This window comes from Stenella coeruleoalba, assembly GCF_951394435.1.
Source record: "Stenella coeruleoalba genome assembly, chromosome: 5".
In the NCBI taxonomy this organism is placed as follows: Eukaryota; Metazoa; Chordata; class Mammalia; order Artiodactyla; family Delphinidae; genus Stenella; species Stenella coeruleoalba.
Genome location: NC_137150.1, coordinates 46484410 through 46504768, shown reverse-complemented (window position 1 = coordinate 46504768; position 20359 = coordinate 46484410). Strand labels below are relative to the sequence as shown.

The window sequence follows — 20359 nt, the reverse complement described above, 5'->3', positions numbered from 1 at the left end:
TCCATCATTATAGCATCATAAAAATCCTCTGTGCTCCACCTATTTATCCCACCTCCCCTAACCCCTGGCACCCACTGATATTTTTACTGTCTACATAGTTTAGTTTTTTCAGAGTGTCATATAATTGGAATACAGTATGTAGACTTTTCAGATTGGCTTCTATTACACAGTAGTATGCATTTACATTTCCTCTACGTATCTTAATGTCTTGATAGCTTATTTTTTTAGAACACTGAATAATATTCCATTGTATGGATGTACCGCAGATTATTTATCCAATCACCTGCTGAAGGACATCTTAGTTGCTTCCAAGTACTGGCAATTATGAATAAAGCAACTATAAACATCTGTGTGCAGGCTTTCATGCGGACATGAGTTTTCAGCCCCTTTGGGTAAACATCAAACAGCATGGTGGCTGGATTATATGGTAAGAGTATATTTAGTTTTGTAAAAGGATTGTCAGTTGCCTTCTAAAGTGGCTGTACCATCTTACTTTCCCACCATCAAAGAATGAGAGTTCCTATTGCTCCACGTCCTTGTCAGCATTTGGTGTTGTCGGTGTTCTAGATTTAGTCCACTCTAAGAGATGTGTAGTATCACATTTTTGTTTTACTTTGTGTTTCCTTGATGGCATATGATGGGAAGTATCTTTTCAAATGCTTACTTGCCATTTGTTTACCTTCCTTAGTGAGGTGTCTGTTAATGTCTTTGGCCCATTTTTGTAATTGGGTTTTTTGTTTTCTTATTGTTGAATTTTAAGTATTCTTTGTGTATTTTGGGTAACAGTGATTCATCAAATATGTCTTTTGGAAATATTTTCTCCCGATCTTGGCTTGTCTTTTTATTCTCCTGACAGTGTCTTTTGCAGGGCAGAAAATTTTAAATTTAATGAAGTCTAGCTTTCAATTATTTTTTCATGTACTATACCTTTGGTGTTTTATCTAAAAATTCATCATCAAACCCAAGGTTATTTAAATTTTCTCCTATGTTATCTTCCTCGAGTTTTATAGTTTTGTGTTTTATATTTAGGTCTGTGATCCATTTCAAGTTAGTTTTTGTGAAAGGTGTAAAGTCTGTGTCCAAATTCATATTTTTATATGTGGATGTCCAGTTGTTCAAGGACCATTTGTTGAAAAGATTATCTTTTCTCCATTGTATTGCCTTTGCTTTTTTGTCAAAGATCAGTTGACCATATTTATGTAGTCTAATTTTGTGCTCTCTATTTTGTTCTACTGATCTGGTTGTCTATTCTTTTACCAGTATCATACTGTCTTGATTATTGCAGCTTTATAGTAAGTTGTGAAGTCAGGTAGTGTCAATCCTCTGATTTGTTCTTCTTCTGCAATATTGTGTTGCTACATCTGAGTATGTGTTCTTTCTCTATAAACTTTAGATCAGTTTGTTGATATCCATCCACAAAGTAACGTATTGGGATTTTGATTTGAATTGCATGAAACATATAGATTAATTTGGAAAGAACTGAGATCTGGACAATATTAAGTCTTCCTAACCATGAACATGGACTATCTCTCATTTATTTAGTCTTTGATTTCATTCATCAGAGTTTTTTACTTTACCTCATATAGATCTTCTACATATTTTATTAGATTTATATTATTTCAGCTTTGTGAATGCTAATGTAAATTGTATTGTGGTATTATTTCCAAATTCCTCTTGTTCATTGCTGCTGTATAGGAAAATGATTGATTTTTGTATATTAACTTTGTATCCTGCAATCCTGCAATAATCGCTTCTTAGTTCCAGGAGATTTTTTTGGTCAGTTCTTTAAGATTTTCTACATAGAGGATCATGTCATCTGCTAGCAAAGGCAGTTTGATTTCTTTGTTCCCAACCTTTATGCCTTTTCCCCTTTACTTGTCTTATTGCATTAAGCAGAGCTTCCATATAATGTTGAAAAGGAGTGATGAGAGGGAACATCCTTGCCTTGTACCTGACCTTAGTAAGAAAGAGTCAAGATTCTCACTATTAAGTATGATAGTAGCTCCATGTTTTTTGTAGATATTTTTTGTCAAGTGAAGGAAGTTCCCCTCTATTCTTATTTTACTGAGAGTTTTTAATCATAAGTGGGTGTTGGATTTTGTCATGGGTTTTTTTTTTTTTTTGCATCTGTTGATATAATCATGTGATTTTTCTTTTTAAGCCTATTGATATGATGGTTTACATCAGCATTACCCAACCTTTTTGGCGCCAGGGACTGGTTTCGTGGAAGACAGTTTTTCCACGGATGGGGTGGGGGTGAGGGTGGGGGATGGTTCAGGTGGTTATGTGAGTGCTGGGGAGCGATGGGGAGTAGTGGATGAAACTTTGTTTGCTTGCCCGCTGCTCACCTCCTGCTGTGCAGCCTGGTTCCTTACAGGCCCAGGGGTTGGGGCCCCCTGGTTTACATTAATTAATTTTCAGAAGTTGAACCAACCAAATTCTTCTGATTCATTGTTGGAGTTGATTTAAAAAATTTTTTTTTGAAGATTGGTTCAAGATGGCAGAGTAGGAGGATGTGCGCTCACTCCATCTTGCTAGAGCACCAGAGTCACAACTAACTGCTGAACAATCATCAACAGGAAGACACTGGAACTCACCGAAAAAGATACCTCACATCGAAAGACAAAGGAGAAGCCACAATAAGACAGTAGAAGGGGTGCAATCACAATAAAATCAAATCCCATAGCTGCTGGGTGGGTGACTCACAGACTGGAGAACACTTATACCACAGAAGTCCACCCACTAGAGTGAAGGTTCTGAGCCTCATGTCAGGCTTCCCAACCTGGGAGTCCAGCAAAGGGAGGAGGAATTCCTAGAGAATCAGACTTCGAAGGCTAGTGGGATTTGATTGCAGGACTTCAACAGGACTGGGGAAAACAGAGACTCCACTCTTGGAGGGCACACACAAAGTAGTGTGCGCATCGGGACCCAGGGGAAGGAGCAGTGACCCCATAGGAGACTGAACCAGACCTACCTGCTAGTGTTGGAGGGTCTCCTGCAGAGGCGGGGGTTGGCTGTGGCTCACCACGAGGACAAGGACACTGGTAGAAGAAATTCTGGAAAATACTCCTTAGTGTGAGCTCTCCCAGAGTTGGCCATTAGCCCCACCAAAGAGCTGGCTAGGCTCCAGTGTTGGGTTGCCTCAGACCAAACAACCAACAGGGACAGAACCCAGCCCTACCCATTAGCAGACAAGCAGATTAAAGTTTTACTGAGCTCTGCCCACCAGAGCAACACCCAGCTCTACCCACCACCAGTCCCTCCCATCAGGAAACTTGCACAAGCCTCCTAGATAGCCTTATCCACCAGAGGGCAGACAGCAGAAGCAAGAAGAACTACAATCCTGCAGCGTGTGGAATGAAAACCACATTCACAGAAACATAGACAAAATGAGAAGGCAGAGGGCTATGCACCAGATGAACGAACAAGATAAACCCCCTGAAAAACAACTAAATGAAGTGGAGATAGGCAACCTTCCAGAAAAAGAATTCAGAATAATGATAGTGAAGATGATCCCAGACCTTGGAAAAAGAATGGAGGCAAAGATCGAGAAAATGCAAGAAATGTTTAACAAAGACCTAGAAGAATTAAAGAATAAACACCGAGAAGAATTAAAGAACAAACAAACAGAGATGAACAATACAATAACTGAAATGAGAAATACACTAGAAGGAATCAATAGCAGAATAACTGAGGCAGAAGAATGGATAAGTGACCTGGAAGACAGAATGGTGGAATTCACTGCCATGGATCAGAATAAAGAAAAAAGAATCAAAAGAAATAAAGACAGCCTGAGGGACCTCTGGACAACATTAAATGCAACAACATTTGCATTATAGGGGTCCCAGAAGGAGAAGAGAGAGAGAAAGAACCTGAGAAAATATTTGAAGAGTTTATAGTCAAAAACTTCCCTAACATAGGAAATGAAATAGCCACCCAAGTCCAGGAAGCACAGAGAGTCCCAGGCAGGATAAACCCAAGGAGAAACACATTGAGACACATAGTAATCAAACTGACAAAAATTAAAGGCAAAGAAAAATTATTAAAAGCAACAAGGGAAAAACAACAAATAACTTAAAAGGGAACTCCCGTAAGGTTAACAGCTGATATCTCAGCAGAAACTCTACAAGCCAGAAGGGAGTGGCACTATATATTTAAAATGATGAAAGGGAAGAAACTACAACCAAGGATACTCTACCCGGCAAGGATCTCATTCACATTCAATGGAGAAATCAAAAGCTTTATAAACAAGCAAAAGCTAAGAGAATTCAGCACCCTCAAACCAGCTGTACAACAAATGCCAAAGGAATTTCTCTAAGTGGGAAACACAAGAGAAGAAAAGGACCTACAAAAACAAACTCAAAACAATTAAGAAAATGGTAATAGGAACATCCATATCGATAATTATCTTAAATGTGAATGGATTAAATGCTCCAACCATAAGACACGGGCTCGCTGAATGGATACAAAAAGAAGACCTATATATATACTGTCTACAAGAGACCCACAAGTGGGTTTTTTTTAGACTACATATATATAGTTGGTCTTATTTTTGATCTGCTCTGACACTTTGACTTGATTTGTACATTTTGACCTTTGACATTTTAAGTGATTATTGATACAGTTGGGTTAATATTGATAGAGTTGGATTAATATCTACCATATTTGTTACTGTTTTCTGTTGGTTGCCCTTATTCTTTGCTCCTATTTTTGTCTTTTACATTTTTTTTTTTGCCTCTTGTGGTTTTAATTGAGTATTTTAAATGATTCTGTTTCCTTTCCTTTCTTAGCATTATCAGTCATATATATATTTTTTTAAAACTTTTTTTAGATTGCCCTGGAGTTTTCAATATACATTTAAAACTAATCCAAGTCTACTTTCAAATAACACTATATTGTTTCACAGGTAGTGTTAGTACCTTATACTAATAAAATAATCTAATTCCTCCCTCTTGTCCCTTGCATCATTGCTGTCATTCATTTCCCTTAAGTACATAATTTAATTATATACATAATTACACATTGTGTATATACATAATACATATTAAATATATAATTTAATACATTGTTGCCATTATTGGTTTGAGCAAACTGTTACCTATTTAAGTCAATTAAGGTTAAAACAAAGGTTTTTTTAATCTTCACTTATTCCTATTCAATATTCTTCCTTTCTTTTTGTAGATCCAATTTTCTGACCTATATTAATTTTCTTTTCTCTGAAGAACGTCTATTTTGAAGTCAGGTCTACTGGCAACAAATTCCCTCAATTTTTCTTTGTCTGAGAGTGTCTTTATTTCTCCTTTATTTTTAGTTGTTTTTGCAGGATACACAATTCTGGGTTGGTGACTTTTTGCTGTCAGCACTTTAATTTCATTCCAATCCCTTCTTGCTTGCATGTTTTCTGAGAAGTCAGGTGTAATTCTTATCTTTGTTCCTTTGTAGGTAAGGTAGGTATCTTTTTCCACTGGCTTCTTTCAAGATCTTTTCCTTATCCTTGATTTTCTGTAGTTTGAATATGATATACCCAGGTGTAGTTTTTTTACATGTATCCTTCTTGGTGTTATGTGAGCTTCCTGAATCTGTGGTTTGATGTCCAACACTAATTAGGGGAAGTTCTCAGTCATTATTGTTTCAAGTATTTCTTCTCTTCCTTTCTTTCTTCTCCTTCTGGTATTCTCATTATGTGAATGTTACACCTTCTTTAGTTTTCCCACAGTTCTTGGATACTGTATTTTTTTTTTCAGTCTCTGCACGCATTGCTTTTCAGTTTCTGAGGTTTCTGATTTATCCTCAAGCTCAGAGATGCTTTCCCCAACCGTATCCAGTCTACTAGTAAGCCCATGAAAGGCATGCTTCATTTCTGTTACAATATTTTTGATCTAGCTCTAGCATTTCTTCTTGATTCTTCTTAAGGATTTCCATTTCTCTGCTTATGTTACCCAGCCCACCTGTTCTTACAAGCTGTCTATTTTACCCATTAGACCCCTTAGCTTATTAACATTAGTTGTCTTGAATTCCAGATCCGATCATTCTAACATCTCTGCCATGTCTGAGTCTGATGCTTGCTCTATTTCTTCAGACTATGTTATTTTGCCTTTTAGTATGTTTTGTAAATTTTCTTGATAGTCGGACATGTTGTGCTGGGCCAAAGGGACTGACGTAAACAGGCCTTTCGAGATGTGGTGGCCAGGTGGTGGGGGTAGGAGTATTCTGTAGTTCTGTGATTAGGTCGCAGTCTTTTAGTGAGCCTGTGCCTCTGGACTGTGCACTTCACCTATGCTTCTCAGTCGTCTTCCACCCTTCGGTGAAACAAGAAGGCTAGAACCAGCTAGAATTTTGTCTTTTCTTTTCCCATATCAGTTAGGCTCTGATGAAACCCCAGCAAGTTAGGCTCTGTTATACATTTTCTCCCGAGGGCAGACCTTGTTAAGAAGAACAGAGCTGTCTGACGTATTTTGAAGCTGTTCCCTTCCCTCTGACCCTGCCAGAGCATGAGGGGATTTTTCTCTAATATTTATAGGGAGAACCTGGTCCATAACCTCAAAATAAAACTCATAAACTTGTGGAGGCTCCCCTATCACCAGCTCCCAGAATTTTTAACTCTCAGACTTATCCACTTTGAGCCTCCAGTGGTTCGTAAGTTACAGTTCAGGTTTTCCTCTCTTGGCTCTGTTTCCTGGGGAGCTTTCAGTTCATGAGTTTCTGCTCTGGTAGGTTGTGATTTTCTCGATCTGCCTGTTGGTCTCTCCAGTTTGGAGGGCAGTGATCTGCCCTGTGACCTCACTTCTCTTACTGATCTAAGAGGAGTTGTTGATCTTTCGGTTTTTCCGGGTTTTTACTCACTGTTAGGATGGAGTGACAACTTCCAAGCTTGCCGTGCCAGGACCTGCAAGTCCAATGCAGTCTCAACTATTTTTTGAAGTAGTTTTTCTTAGCAATTTTTTAGAAGGAGGGACATGGTGAAGTTTTAAAGTCAGAGTTCCTAATGCTTTCCATTGAGCAAGTAATTGAATTTCTCTAAGCAATGTTTTCTTATGTGTAAAATAAGAATTATAATACCTCCTGTGTAGATTTTCTGTGAAAGACAAAGAATATTGTGTATAAAGATACATAGAACAAAGTGGGAGTAAAAGCTAAATAAAATTACCCCAAAAAAGGGAAGTGATACTTTTCTGACTTCATACCCTAATCCCTGTGGGTGCCTACTGATTGGGGGAGTGTTCTGAGCACCTGTATAATGATCACAGGCGGTCACAGCCCATGGTCCTTCCCGTTTTTCATACTGCCTAAGCCTTGCTGGCCTCCTTTCTAGTCCTTGAACATAGCAAGGACACTCTGTCTCAGGGCTTTTGTGTTGCTGTTTCCTTTTCCTGGGACTCTCTTCACCCAGGTATCTGCATGGCTCCCTCCCTGACCTCTGTGTCTTTCTTCAAATAATCCCTCAGGGAAACCTTCCCAGAGCCCCCAGCTTTTCACCCACTCTCAGTGATCTCTACCCCCTTCTTGGTTATATTTTTCTCTATAACGCTTATCACCGCTAAACATCGTGTGTGTGTGTGTGTGTGTGTGTGTGTGTGTGTGTATTTGTGTGTGTGTGTGTGTGTGTGTGCGCATGCTTTTTTTCTCATTTAGTTGCATCTCTCCCCTCTTCCCTCACTAAATACAAGGGCAGGAATATTTTACTGTTGGATCCCCAATGCCTAGATCCTGTGCCTTGCATACGGTAGGGGTTTGACAAACTAAAGGAATGAGTCTGAAAGATCCAATTACAAATTAATCTACAAAGAAGTGATATTCTGACAAATCAGATTTATAAATAGAGAATGGCTGCCTTAAAATATTTGAATTCTTTGTCTGTACCAGTACTCTGAGATATTATCATTCTCCTCGCTTCACTACTTACTGGTAAGTAACCTCTAGAGATTCGATGCGAAATAGAAATAAAGGAGACAACCTGCTTTATATTATGGGACCACAAACAGCACTGACTTAAAAAAATAAAATTATAAACAGCAATTAAGTCAAATGTCCTGATCCCTTGGTAGCCAGCAATATTTGCTGCTGCAATTTTTGGTTTTTCTTGCTTAGACCTAGAATTTGAGATGCATATAAAAGAGAACAGAAGTGCTTATTGTTGTTGGAATAGCAAAAAGACAATTAGGGGACATGGATAGAGCCTCACATATCTTAGAATTGTCTGATTGGCTGTGACAGCTTCAGATGAGAGAGACAAAAAAGACCCATATGTTCCTAAACGGTTATTAACTCAGGTACATAGGTGGAGCGTGCCTCCATCAGAAAGATTTGCTCACAGGGTCCGTTTGCACTGAAGTGTAGTTATTAGGAAAGTGCCGCTTCTGCTCTGCAGATGCCAAGGCCCTGTCCTCAGAGGTTAAGGTCTCATCTGATAAGAAGCAGTCAAGAGGAAACTGAAAACCTAAAGGGACTTGGTATCATCAAAATGTGGCATATAAATATGATGCCAATACTTATTCCTGGAGTTTATTGCAGATGAAAACAGCTTGCTAAAAACACGGTCCTCACGGTCCTGTAGTCAAACCACTTCATCTGCCAAGTGATGGGAAACGCCCTCCTCTCTCACTTGACTTTGAACATCTTTTCACCTGCCTTGTTATTCTTGTATTCTGATATTGTCATAGTTTGAGCAGATTCTGGTTAATACCAGGTGTGTGTTTGTGACATAGTCGGTCCTTGCATTTCAACACGTTGTTTTCCTGAAGACTGCGCCTTAAGGTAGATTGCCATAAAATGAAATCTGACTGGCTGTACACTGTTGTCATTATTGATTCCGATTTCGTGAGAAATTGTGAAATGAGTAAAGTGCTGAAAAGTGATGAACAGTATGTTGGGGTTTAGCCAGGTAAGGCAGAGGAGGGAGAGTGCAAAATAGCAAAAAGCAAAGGTTACTAATTCTTGATCGAATGTCTACATTAGATAAAAGTGGTGAGTGGATGATGAAATGCTTTGTAATGTGCGTGATGCCAGTCTTAAACAAGTAAGCAAGTCTTTCTTTGAACATTGTTTACTTTATTTTGCCTTTTTTGTTTCTATCAGGGAATACCCATCTTTTAGTACTGAAATGCCTAGCATATAATAGATGCTCAATAAACGCTTTTTGAATTGAAATCATAAAATCCCCTAACCTTTTCTTCAAAGATGACTATCAAAATTTTTACTCATGCTTGGAATATTATGTTTTCATGGCTTTATCTTTAATGAATACAATCCAAATTCTTAAATAGTTATGTGAGAAAATTCCAACTGTGATATAATTTTAAATTTCAACGTACATCTTAAAAGCTGGTTTCTGACATGTAGCTGTCTACATTCACTCTCATGGTTGGAAAAAAACAAGACATTAAATGTTTTTCTTAAATTGATTCGGATGTGAAAAGGGATATGAGTCCAAATAAAAGGTCAGATGATTAAGCTTAAATAGAATAGTAACACTAGCTAACTTTTATGACATTTATTGTATGCCATGAACTGTGCTCAATGCTTTACAGATATTAGCTCACTTCAACCTCTTAAAAATGGTTTAAGGTAGTGACAGTGATTCTCTCTGGTTTATAGGTGAGGAAACTGAAGCTTAGAGAGATTAAGTAATGAATCCAAGGTCAGACACTGACATTTAAACTCAGGCATGCTGGCTTGAGCCAGTGCTTAACCACCGTGCATATGGCACAAACCAAAACAAATAGAAACACAGTTACATGGAATGATAATTAAAGTGTTAGGTCACATTATGATGAAGATCCAGGTCTTTTGTTCTAGAAATTGCACTGTAGCTTAATAACGGTAATTAAACTTTGAAGCTACTTTTGATTTCACAGAGAGAAAATGTGTAGCATAGACATAGTTTTACATCATTTAAGAAATTGTCTGATTAACAGTTGTAATATCAGGGGAAAAAGGTCTGCGAGAGCTCCCACACTCACGATCAGTTCTTTGCTGAGGCATAAAGATTGCTAAACGGTGCCCCTTTCATTCAATCCCTCCTCTTCTTTTTCACCTCTGGGACTACTGTCTCAGGTGAGCATCTCCACCTGGACTGATACAGCAGCCTCTAAATGGTCTTCTCACAACCTGTTCGTTTTCCACACTGCTGCCAGAGGTACCTTCACAAACCAACCAACAAAAATACAATCTCTCTCTCCTCCTTATTAAGAACAAAGAGATTGCTCCTAATTTTATTTTGAGTCATACATGCCACTGATAACCAATGAAAGCCATGAACCCTTTCCCAGTTTAAAAAAAAAACAACAATACACACTACCCATTATTCTCTGGCATGGCTCATTAGGGATTTCAAATATCTGTCGTCAGTTTGCTTCTTCACCTGATATTCCACCATTTATCTCATCGTCTGTACTCTGGCTCCATTACACTTCTTACTGTTTCTCATGCTTGGAATAGCCTCCAAGTTCTGTCTTCTCATCACTTTTAATTATCTGGGGTAGGATGCTGAAATAGAGGAAGGCCTTATGATGTGTCTGTCATAGAAGGCCCAGGATTCAAACCTCGTTATATAAGCTTGGGAATGGTACTTAACTGATTAGAATCTCAAGTTCATCACTGGTAGAGAGAGGGTGATAACATAATTTTACAGAGTTTCTCTCAAGATCAAATGCGGTAGTGGGTGTAAAGGGCTCGGCACTCAATACATACATGTTCCTATCTTCAACCCCTGATGGATCCTCCTCACATTTTATCCCCATTCCCCACTCCAATGAATGGATTTGTGGTTTTACTCTCTGTGCCCCCAGATCACCCAGGAGTGATACCTCTAAACTTGTAGGATTGTTGGGCATTGATTTACTTCTTGTCTGTTTCTCCCTCTAGCCCAGTGGTACCTGACCCGGTTGCATACTTAAATAACCTGCAGAGATCTTTAAAAATTCCACTGCCTGATCCAATCAAGTCTGAGTCTCTGGTCTGGTACACAACTGTGATTTTTAAAGTGATTCTAGTGTACAAGCCTAGACTATAGACCCCTTGAGAGCAGGGAGGCATCAGTGAAGCCCCACTGCCCCCATGGAGCTGGCACCCAGTGGACGTTCAGTGAATGCCTGTCGAGTGAATGAATGAGTGAATGAATGAGTGAATACATGTATGACAGCCAGTTATCCAGGCCTTCCGAACATATATTTGATAAACTTTAACCCATTTAATTATGAAAATGTGACATTTTAACATATTCTTAATACATTTATATTTATACATTGGTAATCAATACCTAAGTGGGTAAAGATGCACTTTAAATTTTCTTAAAATCTAGATATTGCTTCAGGCAACTTTCTATCTACACATTTTTATGTTCAGTGTTTTTTTTGTTTTTTCTTTCATGCCTTTGCGTCTGAAAGTCATATGGGCAAGGTAGTTTTAACCTATAAATCTCTTAAAGGATGCCTAAATACCTAGAGCTGAAATTAGCAGTCTACTTGACACTATTGAATTTCTTACTATGGAACTATTATATATAATCCTATCCCTTCTTGCATTTGTTTGGTTGCCTTCCTCTTGGAGTGTATATGCAGATTTATATTTAACCTTCCTGTGTTCTTTGTTTTTAGTGACCCATCAAAAATTGTGTTAGTTGTAAAAATATACACAGTACCTTGAGGAAAGAAAGGGACTAACGGCATTAGAAGCGGTAACTCTAGCAACTTGCTGAAATGAACTTTTCCCCATAATGGCTGGTAGTGCTTTATTTTCCGAATGCTAAATGGAAGCTAATATATAATAAAAGGTTTCTTTTCATATAGTAAATAGTGTCGGAACATCATGACTGATAAAATCAAGTTTCTCATCGAAATGTGAAAGATTTATAAGTTTATTTCAGTAGGATTCGATTTCAGGATGGCCTCTAGACACTAAGCTGGGTAAGGAAAGAAGATTCCTATCTTCTCTGATAAAGAGAATCATGACTTCATTACCTCAGTTCTGGCCTAGAAATTGAAATGTTATCAGCTTAATAAAAAGAAAGCAAATACATTACGAGATTGTCACTGTTGGGGGAATCTCACTGGTGGAAATGCACAGGCTGGATATTTTATTTAAATAAAAATGGTGGATTCTGGAACTATATTTAATTTCTCTACAGTGTTATTTTCTTGTAGGTAATCAGTTCTGATGCGGGGTCGACGGTTTCCTTCTGGATGATAGACACTGGGCAGAAAATCAAACAGTTTACTGGTTGCCATGGCAACGCAGAAATCAGCACAATGGCCCTCGATGCAAATGAGACACGGCTTTTGACTGGCAGCACAGATGGGACTGTAAAGGTGCGAACACAGTGACGCTTTTCTATCCAGATATGAGGGGGCTAAAATATTGTGTGAGGAGACACAGCTTTGGCTATATTTGTGTTGGTATTTTTGGCCTTTCAAGAAGAGAGATGAGAAGATAAGAAGAGCTAAATAACCCAAACCATCTAATAACAAAGCTGTTAGGAAAATAAACCTCTGAGGAAAAATGAATAAATGGTTTTTCTGAATAAATTATTTAGAATCAAAACACAACTTGGCTTACTTATTTCAGAAAGTCATAGAGGACCACTCTGGGGAATAAGAAGCCTGAATAATTTTCATGTGCTTCAGCTAATGTCTCTAGTTTTCATTTTTCTTTCTGTTTTTTTTTTTTTTTTTTTTTTTTTTTGGTATACAAAATGAGAAATCAGGACAAGTAAGTAAACTTTAAAAATTGCATAGATGCAAATTTTTTTGGAAAATGAATATTTAGAAGTTACCCATTTTGTAATCTGCATTTTTATGTGAAGGTAATAAGACAGTAAAGAAGGAAAGTAGGAAGAACAATCATAATTTTATTTATTATCCATCCTAAACTAACACTATTTCATCCTCTCAGCTTTTAAATTTTGTAACTATTATTAATTTCTTCTGGGAGGAAAGTGGTATTTTACTTTGCAAAGGTGATCAAAATTTCAGGCAAAACTAGATACTTACAATCTGAAATCATGCTTACCAGTGAATCTTCTCTGTTCTTCTCAGCTTCAAGAGAGATGACAGTGTTGGATGAGAGATGACTTGTGACAGTCTGAGGCAACAGAAGGCAGTTTCTTGAATAAGCTTTGAATGGTTCTCAAATTTCTGTCCTAACTGGGGTCAGAAGACTGTTAATTAGATGTACCTTCTGTGTTAGGTTGTAAGATGCATTCAGGTAGGCTGCATGGGAGGGTAGTGGAAAGCTACCTAGATATGTAGGTAGAACATTATGGAAGTTGGGGGCAAGTATTCCGGGAGATTCCAGGCTGCAAATGTCAGTGTGAAGCATGTTGCAGTGAGAATCTCTAGAAATCAGCAGAACGTGGCCTCTGGAAAGGGTAATGGCATGAGGTATGGACTGGGAGAATGTGTTTAAGTAAAGTAATCTAGTTCATGGGAGAACTGGTAAAATGTGGGAAGGTAATGGGATAATCCCAATCCTAATAAGTCAAGGTAGAATAAAACAAGAATAACTGGAACTGGAGTATTAGACAGTGGCTTAGGCAAAAGGAACAAGTGAGAATCCCACTTACCAGTCCTTGGATACAAGGCTGAAGTGAAAAATGAAGGGAATGGATTAGATTATTTTTATCCCTATCTTGGGAATAACTGGTCATAGAGTCTAGCGTAGGGCAGACTTGTAGATGGTTACAAAAATGGTCCCAGCTAAGGGTCACAGCTTGGTAGGATCTGGAGACAGTCAGGTCTTTACAATACTTTTTTGTGGGTATTATTTTAGGTGGACTTGTTAAGAGCCATATTTAGAGGAGAAAAAAGTGATGTGGGTGAAGAGCATGTATACCCCTCAGTGTCTCAGCTCAAGCCTTGACATGTTAGAAGTTAATGTGAATTTAGTATTACAGTCACAGCTTTTGAAGGTACATTTATCTTTATCACAACAGCACAACAGAATTCTGAACTTTGACAATTTCAGTGTAGGTATGTCGGATGCATAAATCAAGGTTGAGCTGCGCTGGCCATATTCTATGAAGAAACAAGAATGAATGATATTTTCCAATCTCATTTATAATTTAGAATCTAAAACCCAGTACCTATGCAATCAAAGATTTAAAAGTATTGCCCTATTTATCACAGTTTTGAAGTGTCTGTTTTTAAATTAATTCTTTTGAATAATGTATGCACACAATAAGATTTTAAACATAAAAGGGATATACAGTGAAGAGAAAGTCTCTTTCTTACCCCTGTTCCCAGCTCCTCCCTTGTGGCTACCAGTGGTACTAGTTTCTTGCACATCTTTCTAGACCATGAACACCATTTTTTTCTCAGTGGCAGAGTCCACTGTCCATGCTGCTCTGCATTTTCCTGTATTGGACATTGATTCATATGAATGCAAACAACAGCAATAATGATGTTAGTTAAATTTTATCACATGGTTACTATGAGCCAGGCACTGAGCTAAGCACTTTACACACACACACCTCTACATGGTTGGTACTATTATTATACCAGAGGAGGAAACTGAAGCCCAAGGAGATAAAGCAACTTGCTTTAAGTTTCCATAGCTGGTCGACTCTGGGCAAAGCTTGGACACTTGGAGGTGACTCATTCTTTTTAATAGTTACATTATATGCTACTGTAGATATTCCATATTCTGATGTTCAGTCTCTTGTTAGTGAGCAATTAAGTTGATTTAAATCTTTAGCTTTTGTAAACAAAGCATCCAGAATATCCTTCAAAATATGTCATTTCATACATATGAGTGTCTCTGTGTGATGATTTTCTAGAAGTTGAATTTTTGAGGCAAAGTGTATATGTGTTTTAATCTTGATAGAAGGTGCCAACTTGCTCTTTGATGATGAACAATAATATTTCATAGCAGGGCTTAGTTTTAACTGCTGGTGACCTAATGACCTTCTCTCTTAAAGTATACCCATCAGGTCTACGTCCTCACCCACTGCCCGAGGAGGTAAACTGGAATTGCTTGTGCTTCTGTGGGCTTGGGTCTGGCACGCACTGTCAACAGGAGGTTTTATTGGCAGAAGATAGGAAACCTAGGACATGATGACTGTATTTCAGGCTCCGTATTAGATGTTTAAAATTCCAAGCATGCCTGAAGAGTAAAGGTCCTGTGTCATAAATGAGGAAACTAAAATTTAGAAAGACGCTTTGAGAAAGAACCAGGATTTTGACAGACTCCAAAATGTGGCTTTTCATGATTTTGTATTGTCTCCCCCTAAAAAATATACACTTATTTATAGCCTTTGAATCAACAATATTAGAATAGACTGATAAGGTTACAAAATGAGTAATAAATATAATAGCTAAATTCAAATGGTGAGAGGATTTTCTTTAATTATTATGTATCTCAAGTGAATCAACCCTAGTCCAGGATGTAAACAAAACCGTGTAAAATAATCCTATTACACTCTGTTAATGTACTCATTGAAGAAGACGTTCTCTTTTCTTGTCTCAAAGCTGATTTTACTATTTCTCTTGAAGGTCTGGGACCTCAATGGCTATCGTCACCACACACTAAATGTTGGGCAAGAGGGAGCTGTGGAGTTTTCACACATCCTGGTTCTTAAGAAGAAAATCCTGGTTACAGGCTGGGACAGGTATGATGTGCTTCATGCAAAACTGTAGGAAGGTAAAAGGAGAAAGTTTTATTTAAATCAAAATCTAAAGGAAAAAAGAACATAGAAATCCTGACTGATTCTGCGTCTTTAACTCGCTGGTGACCTAGGTGAGTGAAATTCTATTTGGAATTGACTGAATGCTTGTGAATAAAATATTCTATGATCACGTAGTTTGAGTGGCTTTGAGAAGTGTTTCATTGCTTTCTCCTGGCTTTGGGAATCTTCTTCTTTAACCATTCCAGATAGAAACATAATACCGCTTCCTGGGGATTAAATCCAAAAGTTTCCCAAATTTTATAGTCAATAAATTCTTAATGTATAAATTGCATTCCTTCAACTGTAAAAGGAACTCATTCCTTCTTCTCTTGTTACTTAGTTTAAATGACAGCACAAGAGGGGAACAGCCTGCTGAAATCTATGTTAGCACCTCCTTCATATCAGTGCAGAGAAGGGCCTTTCACAGCCCACTTACTGTTCTCAAGGAGCAATTTTTCCATTCATTATAAGGAAAATTACTTTTCTTTCCTCTTTTCCTGAGAGAACTAAGGGATCATAAATGGCCTTTTCTATGGCATTGTATAAGCACTAGGAAAATTAAAGTGTGATGTGTTTTGAAAATATATTGTCCATAAATTCGACAGTTCACAAAATATTGCTCTAATAGGTAATTTACACAAGATTATTCACTATAGAAATATGATCTTAATGGTTTGATGTAGGACTAAATCAGATTTTATACCTAGAAAACCAGCAGTATTTATTTGGGGATTTTTATCCGTCATAGGGAAGGCTTTTGCCTAATGTGAATGTAAACACAGACTAGAAAATATAGTGACCCACACACACAGCTTAGTTTTCAGGGGTGGTTTGACTATAAGTAAAGAAAGTATAGTTCATTCATTATAGTACTTAATAGGATGTATATTCTATGTGCTATTAAGAACTAATTTAATCATCCCCACCTTTGAAAGACACAGCTTCTTCACATCCCTGGGAGCAATCATGATCCGTCAATGACTCATAACCACTCCAGCAGACTACGGCCTAATGATCTCTATAATTAGCCTATGGCAATGAATAAGTGAAGTTCTCTAATATCATGGCAGGGGAGATGTGTAATATACAGCTGAGCCACTTTAAATTTTGAACGTAACAGAAAAGAACTTTAAAACTTAATCAATGTTAGTCAAAACTATGGAGACACACCATTTTCTTAGTTAATTTTTTATACATCCATGGCTAGAAATAGCATCAAATGTGAGTTTTTTAATTGGTTACAGGGGGACATTTTTAAAGATTAGATATACAGAGTCATTCAAAAGTGGTTTAAAAGAACACCCAATGGTTTGATCTGTATTGGTGTGTTTTGCTGAAAGCCTTACGTTCGGTTTCAAGGTTAGTAGGATTCGCTGGCAAAATAACCGCTCTACACTCAAACAAGAATTTAGAGAGAGTTTATTGAATTAACAGAGATTACAGTATACTAATTAAGAAAAGAATAGTATAACTAACTAAGAAAGAATGGTAAAGACAGGTTTACACATCACCGAATTGGGGAAGCAGCTACATCCAGATCCAAGCAGCGCTGGGAAGTCCCTTGAACAGCAATCTGGAGTCCCGTTTGGGAAGGTCCCAGGCGGTGCGTCCACTCCATTGCTGAGACTTCAGTTTGCCACTCAAAGGACCCCAGCTTTTAGCACCAGGCCACAGGCTGATAACGATCAGCCTACGTGGAAGTTTGCAGCTCTGGTTGTTGTCATAAATGCCTTGGTCTTAACTCTTAAGTCTGAGAATGTCCTTGAGCCCCGGGGGCTGGCCAGACCCTCAAGGTGCAAGAAGTCCCATGACTTACCCCCTGTTTTATCTAATGGTTTACAATGTATGCTGGTGCCACCCCTGCTGGCCTGGGTGTAGCTCAGCAGTTTGGCATGCAGCCAGCTTTAGCGTCATTGTCTGGTCAGAGAGAGACCTAGTGCCACCTCTGAAGCCTGAACAAGACTACTTTACTAGCTTCCCCAGCATGGTTTTTGGTCACTTTCTATAATCTTGGGGAGGAATTTTTGGGAGGATTGAAATGAGTGGAGGAAAACTTACCACTCCTCTCATTTTCCTCCATCTTTTCCATCTTCCACAAGGTTGTCAGGACTTGGATCCCTGTGGTTGGAATTGAAAGTTGAATGAATGCATTCTCAATTATATTGTTTTACTTTCATGTTGATGAATTTAAAAATTATATTTCCTAAGTAGAAGGTCTTGCCTTAGGATGGATTTTGCAGGATCTTCGCAGGGTCTTTTTTTAACCAAGAGGCATTTAGCAAAAGAAGCAAGAGAACAGGTCGGTTTTTTGGTTCTGGCTTGGGGAGGATGGTCCATTAAGCCAACTCCATAATAGTTTAGTGATTTGAGAAGAAATAACTGGGAGATTGACCGTCAGCTTATTAAGCTTTCTTTAAAACCCAGAGGAGGCTGTTAAGTTATACTGTAACTTTAACTTTAGGCTCTATTTAAATAAAGAAATTGATCGGATAATTCTGCCCAAGATGGAATAGAAATTACATTTATTGAGTTAGGTGCATAAATATGCCATCCAATTTATTTTATTCATAGTGCTTTGTAGCATTACCCACTTTATGTACACTAACTTAATCCTTAGCTTCCTCTCGGAAGGTAGGCAATATTTTATAGATATCTCAAATCTCTATCTTCAGCTCTTCTCTCTCCAAGCTCACTTATCCGTTTGCTTCCTGGATGCGTCTGACTGCAATCCCCAATTCTACATATTCTAAAGTGAATGTATTATTCATTCCCTTTCCCCAAATCTGCTTCTTCTCTTAGATTCGGAACTTCAGTTAATTGCTAGACACCCTGTTCATCCACCTTGGTTTTCCCTTCTCACTCAACTTCACAACCAAGTAGTCTCTAAGCCTTATCTATTTTATATTCTAAATATTTTTTTCAAATCTGTTCCTATTACTACTAAACTGTATAATTCAGAGCATCATTTCTACATACATGAATGTCACAGCCTTCTTATTTGTCCTTTCCTCTAGTAATGCTTCCCTTTTACCTCTTAAGTAGACTTGCTCATTTTAATGAATTCTACAGTGATTTCTTTCTACAATGCAATCTATGTCACTTCCCCGTTTAAAGCTTTTTAAAGTGTCTACAAGAAAACCCACGAAACGCCCTCTGGCCTGGACTTTTCTGAGCTTCATACTCACCCATTCTTGTGTACATTCCAAACTTAAATAACAACCTGCTGTCAGACTCTTTCCATACAAACTGTACTGTTTCTCAACCCCATGCTTTTATTCTCTCCCCTTACCTAGAACTCTCTCCAATATTCTTCATGTGGCTAATGTTTATTCCTATTTCAAGTCTCATTCATATATCTTCTCCATCAGAACCTTTCTCTTTACGCCCAGGGTGGAAATATGCCCCCTTTTGTCTCTGTGTTATTTAGTTTCCTGTACTTTATTTAACCTAAGAATATATATACTGAGCATTTAATAAGCATATATATATATATATATATATATATATATATATATATACATATGCTATATATATATAGTTTCTGGGGCTCATTAGATGCTCAATGATATTTGTTGAATGGCTTAATTAATGTTTATTGAATAGACAGGGAATCTGAGGGTTAGAGAGATTGATTACCCAGTAATTACACTCTGAATTAGAGGAAAGCAGACTAGCTATTCAAATCTATTCTCTCATTACAGTAAGCCAGAAAGCTAAGTATTACCAATTCTCTTTCACAAAGAGGGAGGCAAGGCTTGAAGAGGTTGGGTAGCCTGGCCAAGGCTAGCAGGCAGCCGAGTTAGAATTCTATGCCAAGGTCCATGCTCTTTCCACCATTCCTGAGTTACAGACGGAGTCATTAAATCTTGGGAGATCAATTATATACTTTTAAATAAATAATATGAATGAGTAGGTTGGTCATGTCAAAGCTAATGAATCAGTTTTGTGCACTTGAAGAAACACATAAAAACCCACACATTTATCAACTTAATACCTTAGAATTTTAGCTTACCATGATTTTTCCCCTTTCCTTTCCACAAATATCTTTAAACTGCACCTAGATGGAAAACATGGAGTTAGGAACAATGATGGACTGAAAGTGAAGAAGCAGGATTCCTTCCTTCAAGGGCATCACATTCTAGTTGGGGAGTTGAAGCATACAAGGCAAGATATGGAAAATGTCGCTGTGAAATGGGCCTAAGCAAAGCCTGAATCAGAGAGCCCATGCTGGTTATTTAGAAATATGACCTTTCATATCTAGAGAATATTTCCATCAGAAAAAAGAAGCCCCAAATTCAGAACTTCTAGAAATATGTTTCTTATCACCTTAAGCAAAATATGCTTAGAGACAAAGTTGTGAATTGACATAGGGTCAGTTAAAAAATACCTGGTTAAATACCTAGCCGTATTTATGTTGGTAAAACTAAGTGAATAGATGATCAATTACCTTTGCATTTGTTAAAAGTAGTCATCTAATATGTATAGTTCTGGTGAAATCAAATAAATAATCATAATAGTTTAAGATTTCATCTTATTTTTATCTTAATTTTATGCCCTCAAATTCCATGATTCTGTATTTGCAACTCTCTGTAGAAATAAACTCAAGCTCTTTGTTTTCCCCACTTTATTTCTCTTCTTTTAGTTAAAGGAGAAACCTCTCTTTATGAAGGTTTTATCTCTAAAATATCTAGACTTATACAA

The 20359-nt window shown here is 37.7% G+C and overlaps 1 protein-coding gene across 1 annotated transcript in view; it reads left to right on the top strand.

Annotated features, from left to right (window-relative positions):
* Positions 1-20359, top strand: part of WDR49 (WD repeat domain 49) — a 133533-nt gene that overhangs the window by 69406 nt on the left and 43768 nt on the right. Inside the window, 2 exon segments of the mRNA XM_079921400.1 lie at positions 12141-12305; positions 15486-15625. Coding sequence (XP_079777526.1) covers positions 12141-12305; positions 15486-15625 — 305 coding nt within the window.